The 12,253-nt window shown below is 46.3% G+C and overlaps 1 protein-coding gene across 2 annotated transcripts in view; it reads right to left on the reverse strand.

The window, feature by feature from the left end:
- The window catches only part of SNX17 (sorting nexin 17), a 149,845-nt gene that overhangs the window by 29,394 nt on the left and 108,198 nt on the right, over positions 1 to 12,253 (reverse strand). For both annotated transcript variants that reach the window (XM_033938345.1, XM_033938346.1), the window contains exon 8: positions 94 to 163. In XM_033938345.1, coding sequence (XP_033794236.1) covers positions 94 to 163 — 70 coding nt within the window. The remainder of the gene's footprint in view (positions 1 to 93; positions 164 to 12,253) is intronic.

A 12,253-nucleotide genomic window follows, 5' to 3' on the forward strand; every position in this document is an offset into this window, starting at 1 on the left:
TGGGGAACCTTTAGGAAAGGGAGGGACAAATTAGGATGTACAAGGATGCTGTTTCCTCTTTTGTTTGCAGTTATCTTCAAGATCCACTCTCACCTGAGCATACAACAAGTTGAGTCCGATCCGGTTTTCCATCACATCATTGTCATAAGATGAATCCCAGTAGCTAAAGGAAAAAACCCCAAAACAAAATATGTTACAGGTCATCCGTCTTGCCTTTAAATATTTGTGTATACACATATGCATCCATTTGCACATACACAAAGAGAATGATGCAGGTGTTAGCTTAACATTTCCATAGGAAGTAAAACTCATTATCACAACAATCATTCTACCAGAGCAAAGTGGCTCAGTCGCAATCTGCTGCCCTGCACCATATCCCCAAAAAGAACAAAAAAGACCACTTCAAAAGTATAATAGTTCATCTCCTGCTGAAATCCAGAAACAAGGATTATGGAGCATCTTTTACAAATTTTATAATTTCCAAGTATTTTGTAGCCCGCATGGTCCCCATAGTACTTATCACAATACAAAAAGTCTCCTCACTAAGAGTGAATGAACAATTATTCAAAGAGCCACAAACAAGTTGTCCCATTTTTCAAGAGAATGTACAATCCCTTGAATTGGTAACGGGGATAATTTTATAACTTGTGTACACCTAAACAGTAAATGCACTTCTGTGAGTACTGGCAAAAAAAAGAAGTATGTGCATGCTTCCCATTTTGGAATTATCCCAGGGATTCTATGAACATATATTTACCTGCTCTTTAGCATGAATAAATTTCCCAGCTTAATTTTATATGTATATTTGGTAAATTATGTTCCCAAAAAATATAGTTCCAAAACACACTTTCACAAGAAAAATACAAAAAATGTCATATACAACATAAACAGTGCTGCTTTGGTTTGAATAGGATGCGTTTCAAAAAATGGAGGAAAAAGCCTCAGATTGAAGCCCTCCCACCACCACAATGGTGGTCCAAGGTGGTTGGGTGATAACCTCACTGGCAAAAAAAAACTCCATTTCACTCCCAAAGTATAAAAGCCTTAAGCAGGGCTGTCTGTGCAAGGTGATAGAGGAAAGAAACTTTCAACTTATCTTCTGTTGATCGGTACACCAACGGTGGCCAGCGTTTCACAAGTCTGCTGCCTCAGGGTGTAAAACAATCCGATCAAACTTTTAGCGGGATGCCGAAACGCATCTCCTGGTTTTTTGCCAGTGAGGTTATCACCCAACCATCTTGGACCACCATTGTGGTGGTGGGAGGGCTTCAGTCTGAGACTTTTTCCTCCATTTTTTGAAAAAAATCCTATTCAAACCAAAGCAGCACTGTTTATGTTGTATATGACATTTTTTGTATTTTTCTTGTGAAAGTGTGTTTTGGAACATTATTGAGTTTTCACATATCCGAGTTTATCTTGCTATATCCCAAAAAATATAGTGCCAGTGAAGATCTCTCTCCACATAAGCAAAAAGCAATGTTGGTTTACAAATAGCCTGTATAATATCTAGGGACTTTGGCAGTGCTCCTCATTGATCATTGATTTTACGGTCAATAAGAATCATGCACAGTTGTCATTGGTCATACAGATCAATAATATTAAAAATTATATTTTTTAGATATAATTTTGAGTTTCTACCCTTCTTATTTATCTACTAAAGGATAAAAAGAGAGGTTTTCTCTCTAGATGAGAGTGGAATGCATTGATAGAACTAAGATGAGCTCAGAGTTGGTTTTTAGACCAGCAATGGAGAGATATAAAAGGTGGTTAGTATTGATAGAAGAGGGCAGGTAATGGGTTTCAGAAAATGCAGTACAGACCAGGAAAAGAATTATGTCCACTTAAAGCAGTAACAGTGCTGAATGGAAGGTTTCCTAGAAGCTTCTAAGATAGCAGATACTTCAACTAAAAAGCAAAAAAAAAAAAAAAAAAAAATTCTGTTCAGAGAAAGAAACCATGCTGTGCTAATGAGTGGGGGTCAGAATGAAGGAATGAATAATGTTGGAAACATTTGCAATTTCCACAGCTTCTTGGATGGGAGTCCAAAAGAAGTAAAAACCAAACTTGGCTTGGCCAGAAAGGTGCTACTGGGATCATGGTACCCTGATCCTGTCAAAGTTTGAGTAGAGTTTTCCCTGCAAGAGAGATCAGAGGAAATGTGTACAGGAAATTATTTCCCCAATGGAGAAGAAAGGCATCTGAAGCCATGTGGCTGTGAGTAAAAAGTCTGGAACAGAAATGTGGAAGTTTGTTGCTCTGAGAAGAAGTGAAGAGATCTATATGCGATGTTGCCCACTGAGCAAAAATCAGATGCAAGATGGTCATACCGAGAGACCATTCATGAGGCTGAAGTCTACTCAACTCATCTTCTGGAGGGAAGTGAAAAGAGAATCTTGGTAGATGGTTTGGAGGTTTTTTGATCCAATATAGGGCACAGCCCTGAGTGATGATTTGAAGCACCCACTAGTCTATTGTGACAAGAGACTGAGGTTAGTGAAAAAAAAAAAAGAAGAGCAAAACAGCCTCCTATGGGGAGATCAGGAGGTAGGTTCAGGGAGATGTTGGCAATGCTCTCTAGAAGACTCACAAGGACTGTTGCTTTGATTGAGAATGCGATTGTGACTTTTGTTGCTTTGCATGGCAGCACCAATTAGCAGGCCTAGATGATGATGAAAATGGCTGATTGTAATGATGTTTCATATTATAATAGTAAGAATATTCCAGTGGAACAGAATATCTTCTATAAGATGATGATGATGTAGAGATTTGTGGCTTAGACAAAGATGTCATAGTATCTGGTATTCTTTTAATACAATCAGCTACCTCTTTGATTTTCTCTCTAAACAGATCATCACTCTTACAACGGACATCAGAGAGGCGTTCTTGTCCTGAGTTTTCAAGATCAGAGACTCTGAGCCAAGATAAGCGGTACATTGCTCCTGCCACTGCAAGAAAAAACAGCAAATGCATTGAAGTAAACAAGTTTTTGCACAACTGTTGGAATTTTTAGTTTTTCTTGATGAAGGAATTCCTCAAGATTGGAAGTTGTCTAATTAAAGAGTTTAAATAAATGGAAGTATAGAATAGGTAATCCAATATTCTATTTGTTAGCATAGATGATTGAAAAATGTGTTTATCAAAGGAATCTAATGTTCCGGCTTTCCTTCCAGGAGGAGAAGAAGCATAAGCATAAGACCTTGAACTGTGTGAACAATTTAAAGCAGATTCCACAACTAGACAAGACTTTGACAAACCCTGGACACTTTTGTTTTCTATACATTGTGTCAGATTTTTTTAGGCGCTACCTGGACTGACAGAGTGGTCCTCTAGGTTTCTCTCATGACTTTATGTAAAGGCACTTTAACGAGGTTATTTGGTGGAGATTCACAGTCACGCAGCTCAAAAAGCTCAGAGCAAGGTTCCTCCCCTATCTTCATTTTAATGGGTAGAGCTTGATCCATTTGTCTGACAAAGCCATGCTTTCTGGCAGCAAGTTATGTCTTTGAGGTGGAGGAGAAGGATCAGAAAGTATGCTATAAGATTGGCTGACAAATCTGGCAAATCCTCAGAGTGGTTGGAGATATACGAGTCAGACTCCTAAAAATATCTTTCCTAGATGAAACAGGGGGTGTGCATTGAGAAGAGGGTAACTGTGTGTTGAAGAGCATCGAGACAGGGGTTGATGTTGATGCTCTGATCCAGGAGATAACTCCTCTGCTGATGATGACCCATTCATGGAATGGGTTCATGCTGACTCTGATGCTTGCATCTAGCAGGGTGCATGACCTCATCCTTACGTGAAGCATGAGGCATGGATGAAGATGATGTTGAGTCTTATCTCTGAAGAGAGCCTGATGTTCAACGATCTATATGCAGTGACAGTCCACTCGGTGTCAATACTGATACTGGTGTCAATACAGATTGATCAGGAGGCCCACAATCTCTCACCATGTGTGATGTCAATGTCAAACCAAAAGGTTTATTGCATTGAATTTGTTGTGCTTTGGAGTGAACTCTTTTGCATATGCCGACAGAGTTCATGAATGTTCAAGGACTCAATTGTGGGATCAGAGCTTGAAATGGTCCAGTTACACTGAGTACATGTCTTGAAACCGATCAGCACCCACTTTGACATAGAGTGGAAAAATGACAGATGTGAAGTCAAAAGGCTCGATGGCTCAGGGAGCTCAAGTAAAAACTATATTGAAAACTGTCAACATTATCCAGGTTGAAAAAGGGTCTCAAAGAGGCCTACAGGCCAAAAAACAAAAAAATTGACAGAAATGAACCAAATTTGAAGAAAATACTGGAAAACAATAAAAATGAAGAATTATAAAGAATGATGAAAATATCAGGAAGACACAAAAAAAGACTTCAAAGTTTGATGCACTAAAGGCCTCTTCTATCAAACTGCGATAGCAGTTTTTAGTGCGGGGAGCCGCGCTGAATGGCCCACACTGTTTCCAATGCTCATAGGAACTTAATGAGCATTGGGAGCAGCGCGGGCCATTTAGCGTGGCTCTCTGCTTTACATACTGCTAGCGCAATTTAATAGAAGAAGCCCTAAGGAGATACCAAAGATACAGCTTCTTGGCTCCATCCATTGTAGTCACACACTCTCAGTCACAGAGTCAGCAATAATATATGGTGCAGTTTTATAATAATTTTTATCAGAGGTCCTTGGGGATATCAGATTGCCTTACAAACAACATAGTTTGAAAGGGTTATTTCCTCATATTACCCCGTGGTACCTCCTCCTCCTCTTGTTTTTTTACTTTTTTTATTTTACTTTTTTTCTTTTTTCTATTAATTATTCATGATTCTATGATAGAGTATACTTAGCTTTCAGCCCTGCTATATATCCCCTCAACGCCAACGCGTTTCAGTCTCTTTTTCAAGGCGAAATGGGGAAACTACTACATAGGGCACACCTAATACAGCCGACGGTTCTCAGTACAAAGGCGTTGGCGTTGAGGGGATATATAGCAAGGCTGAAAAGCACAGTTACTTACGGTAACAGGTGTTATCCAGGGACAGCAGGCAGATATTCTTAACGTATGGGTGACGTCACCGACGGAGCCCCGGTACGGACACTTAACTAGAAAGTTCTAGTTGGCCGCACCGCGCATGCACGGGTGCCTTCCCGCTCGACGGAAGAGAGCGTGATCCCCAGTTAAGATAAGCCAGCTAAGAAGCCAACCCGGGGAGGTGGGTGGGTCGTAAGAATAACTGCCTGCTGTCCCTGGATAACACCTGTTACGGTAAGTAACTGTGCTTTATCCCAGGACAAGCAGGCAGCATATTCTTAACGTATGGGTGACCTCCAAGCTAACAGAGAGGGAGGAGGGATGGTTGGCCATTAGGAAAATAGATTTTGTAACACAGATTGGCCGAAGTGCCCATCCCGTCTGGAGAAGGCATCCAGACAGTAGTGAGTAGTGAATGTGTGAACTGAGGACCAAGTGGCAGCTTTGCAGATCTCCTTGATGGGCGTGGAGCGGAGGAAAGCCACAGAAGCAGCCATAGCTCTGACCCTGTGGGCCGTGACAGCACCTTCCAGTGAGAGACCGGCCCGAGCATAACAGAACGCAATGCCAGCAGCAAGCCAGTTGGAAAGCGTTCGTTTAGAGACAGGACGACCTAAACGGTTAGGGTCGAAGGACAGAAAGAGCTGAGGTGACGTGCGGTGAGCTCTGGTACGGTCAAGGTAGTATGCCAGGGCACGTTTACAGTCCAGCGTGTGTAACGCCTGTTCCCCAGGATGAGAGTGGGGTTTAGGGAAAAAGACAGGCAATACAATGGACTGGTTGAGGTGGAAGTCCGAGACCACCTTGGGAAGAAATTTAGGATGGGTACGCAGAACCACCTTGTCATGGTGAAAAACCGTGAAAGGTGGGTCAGCAACCAGTGCATGCAGCTCACTAACCCTCCTGGCAGAGGTGATGGCAATGAGGAAAAGCACCTTCCATGTCAGAAATTTGAGTGAAGTTGTGGCAAGAGGCTCAAATGGAGGTTTCATGAGGGCTGAGAGGACCACATTCAGGTCCCAGACGATTGGAGGAGGCTTCAGCGGTGGTTTGTCATTGAAGAGGCCTCTCATGAACCGGGAAACCAGGGGATGAGCCGTGAGAGGTTTTCCGAGGACAGGCTCATGAAACGCAGTGATGGCACTGAGGTGGACTCTGATTGAGGTAGACTTGAGGCCAGCGTCGGAGAGAGAAAGCAAATAGTCCAGTACAGTTTCCACCGCCAAATAGGTGGGATTGTGATGATGAATTAGACACCAAGAGGAGAACTGGGTCCACTTCTGATGGTAACATTGGAGGGTGGCCGGTTTCCTGGAGGCATCCAAAATACGACGGACAGGCTGAGACAGATTCTCTGGAGAGATCAGCCCGAGAGAAACCAAGCTGTCAGGTGGAGCGAGGACAGATTGGGATGTAGTAGAGACTGATGCTGCTGTGTAAGTAGAGTAGGAAATATAGGAAGAGGAATGGGCTCCCTGGAGCTGAGCTGGAGCAGGAGGGAGAACCAGTGTTGGCGAGGCCACCGAGGAGCGATGAGAATCATGGTGGCTCTGTCTCTGCGGAGTTTGAATAGCGTCCGCAACATTAGAGGCAGTGGAGGAAAGGCATAGAGGAACTGATCCGTCCAGTCGAGCAGGAATGCATCCGGGGTCAGACGATGAGGAGAGTAGAGTCTGGAGCAGAACTGGGGCAGCTGATGGTTGTGAGGAGCTGCAAAGAGGTCCACCTGAGGAGTGCCCCAGAGAGCAAAGATGGAGTGGAGTGTGGGAGGATCCAAGGTCCACTCGTGAGGTTGAAGGATGCGGCTGAGGTTGTCGGCCAGGGAGTTCTGTTCGCCCTGGATATAGACGGCCTTGAGGAAGAGACTGCTGGCCGTGGCCCAGGTCCAGATGCGGATGGCCTCCTGACAAAGGAGGGGAGATCCGGTGCCGCCTTGCTTGTTTATGTAGTACATGGCGACTTGGTTGTCTGTGCACAGGAGAAGAACCTGAGGATAGAGAAGGTGCTGGAAGGCCTTGAGAGCATAGAACATGGCCCTGAGTTCCAGGAAATTGATGTGATGTTGACGCTCCTGAGGGGTCCAGAGTCCCTGGGTGCGAAGATCTCCCATGTGAGCTCCCCATGCATAGGGGGAGGCATCTGTGGTTATGATCATGGAGTGAGGGGGTAGATGAAAGAGTAGACCCCTGGAAAGATTTGAGGAGTTCAACCACCATTGAAGAGATTGCTGAAGAGACGATGTCACAGAGATGGGATGAGAAAGAGGATCCGTGGGCTGTGACCATTGGTTGGCTAGAGTCCATTGAGGTGTCCTGAGGTGGAGTCGTGCCAGAGGAAGCACATGGACTGTCGAGGCCATGTGGCCCAGGAGGACCATCATTTGCCGAGCCGGAATAGAGCGACAAAGGAGCACCTGACGGCAGAGATGGAGCAGGGTTCGTTGGCGGTCTGAGGGGAGAAACGCCCTCATCAGAGTGGTGTCGAGGACGGCACCAATGAACTGAAGTCGCTGTGTGGGGAGGAGATGTGACTTGGGGTAGTTGATCTCGAACCCCAGGAGATGGAGGAAAGAGATGGTGTGTTGAGTGGCTTGTAGCACAAGCGGAGACGTAGGAGCTTTCACCAACCAATCGTCCAAGTATGGGAACACCTGGAGGTTGTGAGACCTGAGGAAGGCCGCCATCACAATAAGGCACTTGGTGAACACCCTGGGTGATGATGCGAGGCCAAAGGGTAGCACTTTGTACTGATAGTGGAGGTGCTGTACCTGAAATCGGAGGTAGCGACGTGAAGTCAGATGGATTGGAATGTGAGTGTAGGCCTCTTTGAGGTCTAGGGAACATAGCCAGTCATGATGAGAGAGAAGAGGGTAAAGCGTGGCAAGGGAGAGCATCCTGAATTTTTCCTTGACCAGACACTTGTTGAGGTTCCGAAGATCGAGGATGGGACGGAGGTCTCCTGTCTTCTTGGGAACCAGGAAGTAGCGGGAGTAGAATCCCTGACCCCTTTGGTCTGGGGGTACCTCTTCGATGGCACTGAGAAGAAGAAGGGATTGGACCTCCCTCAGGAGGAGGGGGGATTGAGAGGAGTGAGAAACAGACTCTATGGGAGGATTGTCTGGTGGAAGAGTCTGGAAGTTGAGAGAGTAGCCGTGGCGAATGATGTTGAGGACCCACAGGTCTGATGTAATGACCTCCCAACGGTTGAGGAAGAGTTGAAGGCGGCCTCCTATCGGCTGAGGAAGAGGCAATGATGGCGGGAGACTGGCTATGCCCTGGAGAAAAGAGTCAAAAGGGCTGAGATGGTTTCGACTGTGGAAGAGGCTTGGCAGGTTGGTGAGACTGTAAACGTGCCTGAGTTTGGTGCTGCTGACGAGGCTGGTGAGGCTGTTGTTGCTGAGGCGGGTTGAGAGGTCTGGCCGAGAACCTGCGTTGGTAGGAAGACTGCTGTTTGTAGGGGCGAGCAGGTGGAGTCTTCTTTTTAGGTTTGATTAGGGTATCCCACCTGGTCTCGTGTGCTGATAGTTTCTGGGTAGTTGAGTCCAGGGACTCCCCGAATAGTTCATCACCAAGACAAGGTGCATTAGCCTGGCGGTCTTGGTGATTAATGTCGAGGTCAGAAATTCTCTGCCAGGCCAAGCGCCTCATGGCAACAGCCATGGCAGATGCTCGAGAGGTCAGCTCAAAAGAGTCATAAATGGATCGCACCATAAATTTCCGGAGTTGGAGCAAACTGGAGATTTGTTGTTGGAAAACCGGGATCTTACGCTCAGGGATGTACTTTTGTAAGGAGGAGAGTTGTTGCACCAAATGCTTCATATAGAAGGAGAAGTGGAAGGTGTAATTATTAGCCCTGTTGGCAAGCATGGAATTCTGATAAAGGCGCTTGCCAAATTTATCCATTGTTCTGCCCTCTCTGCCAGGAGGAGTGGAGGCATAAACACTGGAGCCCTGGGTTTTCTTCAAGGTGGACTCCACTAGAAGGGATTCATGGGGTAGTTGAGGTTTGTCAAACCCCGGGATAGGAATGACCCTGTATAAACTATCCAGTTTTCGAGGGGCACCCGGTACCGTGAGAGGATTTTCCCAGTTTTTGTAAAAAGTTTCCCGTAAGATGTCATGGACGGGTAACTTTAAAAATTATTTGGGAGGTTGTTCGAAGTCCAGGGCTTCCAGGAAAGCCTGGGACTTCTTAGAGTCGGATTCCAAAGGGATCGACAGAGCCGCCGACATTTCCCTGAGAAATTTTGTGAATGAGAACTGTTCGGGTTTGGAACTGGTATCGACCATCGATGGTTCCTCGTCCATTAAGGAAGCCTCATCATCGGTACCGGGTGGGGATTCTTCCAATAAGTCTGGGTCCCTGACGTCGGTGTGCGCAGGACGGGACGGTGGTGCGGACGGCTCAGTGTGGCGAGTCTTAGAGAGAGATTTGCCAGAGCGCATTGAGACGGTACCGGGGGAGGAAGATCGATGCCGGTCCTGGTCTCGGGGGGACTGGTGTCGGTCTCGATGTCGGGGAGGGTCGGCATCAGAGCATGTTTGTATTGGAGGATTAAGTGGTTCAACCGCGAGTACCGGCATGGAGGTGTTCAACGGTACCGATGGTGTCGACACCGGTGGTATGGTGCGAGGCTCGGGCCGGTCTGGTACCGGAAGGAGTGGGGCCAAAATTGCGGGCAACAAGTGCTGGAGTTGCTGTTGCAGTTGCTCTTGCAATTGGCTTTGGAGTATGGCCGCAATGCGGTCGTCCAGAGGGGGCACCGGTACCGCTTTTTTCTTTGTCGGTACCATAGGTGCCGCTCCATGCCCCGGCGATGAGGATGCCGATGACGAGGCACTCACCGAAATCGGGGCGGAGCGTTTGCGGGGTCGGCGTGATGCCGGGAGGACCGGCGTCGCCGGTGTGGCAGGAGGGCGCTCAAGGGAAGTGAAAGGCTTCTTAGCCGGCTTACCTGGTGCCAGCGACCCCGAGGAAGGATCAGGCGTCGTCGAAGTAGTCGGTGCCGACTTTTGCGGCGCCGTTGACGGCGCGGCCGATTCCATGGCAGATCCGGTACCGAAAAGGATATTCTGTTGGATCTGTCTATTTTTCAAAGTACGTTTTTTAAGAGTAGCACAGCGGGTGCAGGTGTCAGCCCGATGCTCTGGACCCAGGCACTGTAGGCACCAATTGTGCGGGTCAGTGAGAGATATCGGGCGTGCACACCGCTGGCACTTCTTAAAGCCCGGCTGAGGGGGCATGAAGGGGAACACGGCCTCCGCAAAATCAAAACCAGAGGCCTGTATGCTGGCAACAGGCCCCGCCGGGGCCGGCCCGAAAAATAAAGAAAAAACAAAGTTGTTTTTTTTTTTTTTTTTTTTTCAAGATAGAACGAAAAACGAAATCCGAAGGAAAAAGAACAAAAAAGGGAAGAAAATAGCGCGAGCGGGAAGGCAAAAACAGAGATTTCAACAGCCGTTGAAAGCACATGCGTCTTCTTCGCTCCGCGGAAACGAAGAAACTGGGGACCACGCTCTCCTCCGTCGAGCGGGAAGGCACCCGCGCATGCGCGGTGCGGCCAACTAGAACTTTCTAGTTAAAAGTGTCCGTACCGGGGCTCCGTCGGTGTCATCACCCATACGTTAAGAATATGCTGCCTGCTTGTCCTGGGATAAGCTAAGTATACTCTATCATAGAATCATGAATAATTAATAGAAAAAAGAAAAAAGTAAATAGAAAAAGTAAAAGAACAAGAGGAGGAGTAGGTACCATGGGGTAATATGAGGAAATAACCCTTTCAAACTATGTTGTTTGTAAGGCAATCTGATATCCCCAAGGACCTCTGATAAAAATTATTATAAAACCGCACCATATATTATTGTTGACTGTGACTGAGAGTGTGTGACTGCTGTTTGAGTAATCACGGATAGGAAGATTGTTACAGATGGCTCAAATGCAAGTCCACCCATTATAAGCACCACAAGAACTACCAAGCTCCTGAGAGCAGAAAAAAAACATTTGGTGGGCCGGATTCATGCCGTAGGTTGAATAAGCCTGATTTGTCATCTATAATCCTCTTCATAGACAGAAAGAACCCCAAACAAAAAAATAAATTACAATAAATTTCTAGAACAAGAGTGTGGAAATGATTTTTCACAATTTTAAATGCAGATACTGCAGCAGCTCTGCACTTTGAATTACTTGCTACTATCTCAGTAAAACTGTCTAGTAAGCACATCTACTTGCTTGGCTAACCTGTTACCAAACTTTTTGCCAAGTTGCACCTGGAAAGGAACTGGTTCCAGAGATCGACAAACATTTAAATTTTACATACAAATCATGATGAATTGCATTGTTATGTTTTACTCAGTTTATGTAGAATTTTTAGATCTTCAGCATTTACCGTATTTCCCCAACTATAGGCCGCGGCTTATAGATTGATTTTACAAACATGAGTACTGGGTGTGGCTTGCGTAAATGGGGCGGCCTATCTAAAGACATCCCCCCTGTAAATCATCCCACCCATACCTTTTTAAATCATCTTCCCCCACTCCCCGGATACCTTTTTAAATCCTCCTTAAATACCTCCCTTGCTGGATGGCTGCTGGCTTCCTCCCTCCTCCAATCTCATGGCCAGCAGTGCAGGGCAGGAGCGATCTTTTCGGCATCCAGCCTGGCCCCCGCGCCACTTCCTGAATGGCTGCTGTCAGTTCTCACGAGTCCCGCAAATCCCATGAGAACTGACGGCAGCCATTCAGGAAGTGGCATGGAGCCAGGCTGGATGCTGAAAAGATCACTTCTGCCCTGCACTGCTGGCCGCGAGATTGGAGGAGGCAGTCAGCAGCCATCCAGCGAAGGAGGTATTTAAGGGAAATTTTTAAAAAGTTCAGCTACTCCAGTAAGCTGCGGCTAGTAACATGAGGCGGTTCTAACTGTTTTACAACATAACTCAGCAATTTCTGCAGCCTCTAGAATGGGGCGGCCTATAGTTGGGGAAATACGGTACTGTTTTCATGTTCAGTAACTAAAATTGTACTGTATTTGAATATGCTGTTTTCTAAAAATATTTAGTTACCGTATTTGCCGGCGTATAAGACGACTGGGCGTATAAGACGACCCCCCAACTTTTACAGTTAAAATATAGAGTTTGTTATATACTCGCCGTATAAGACTACCCCTTCTTCCGCACACCTTCTCTACCGCCCCGGGTGCAGCACAGCCGGCCAGGTCCCCTTACTTTTGTG

Source organism: Geotrypetes seraphini, chromosome 3 (genome assembly GCF_902459505.1).
Source record: "Geotrypetes seraphini chromosome 3, aGeoSer1.1, whole genome shotgun sequence".
Lineage (NCBI taxonomy): Eukaryota > Metazoa > Chordata > Amphibia > Gymnophiona > Dermophiidae > Geotrypetes > Geotrypetes seraphini.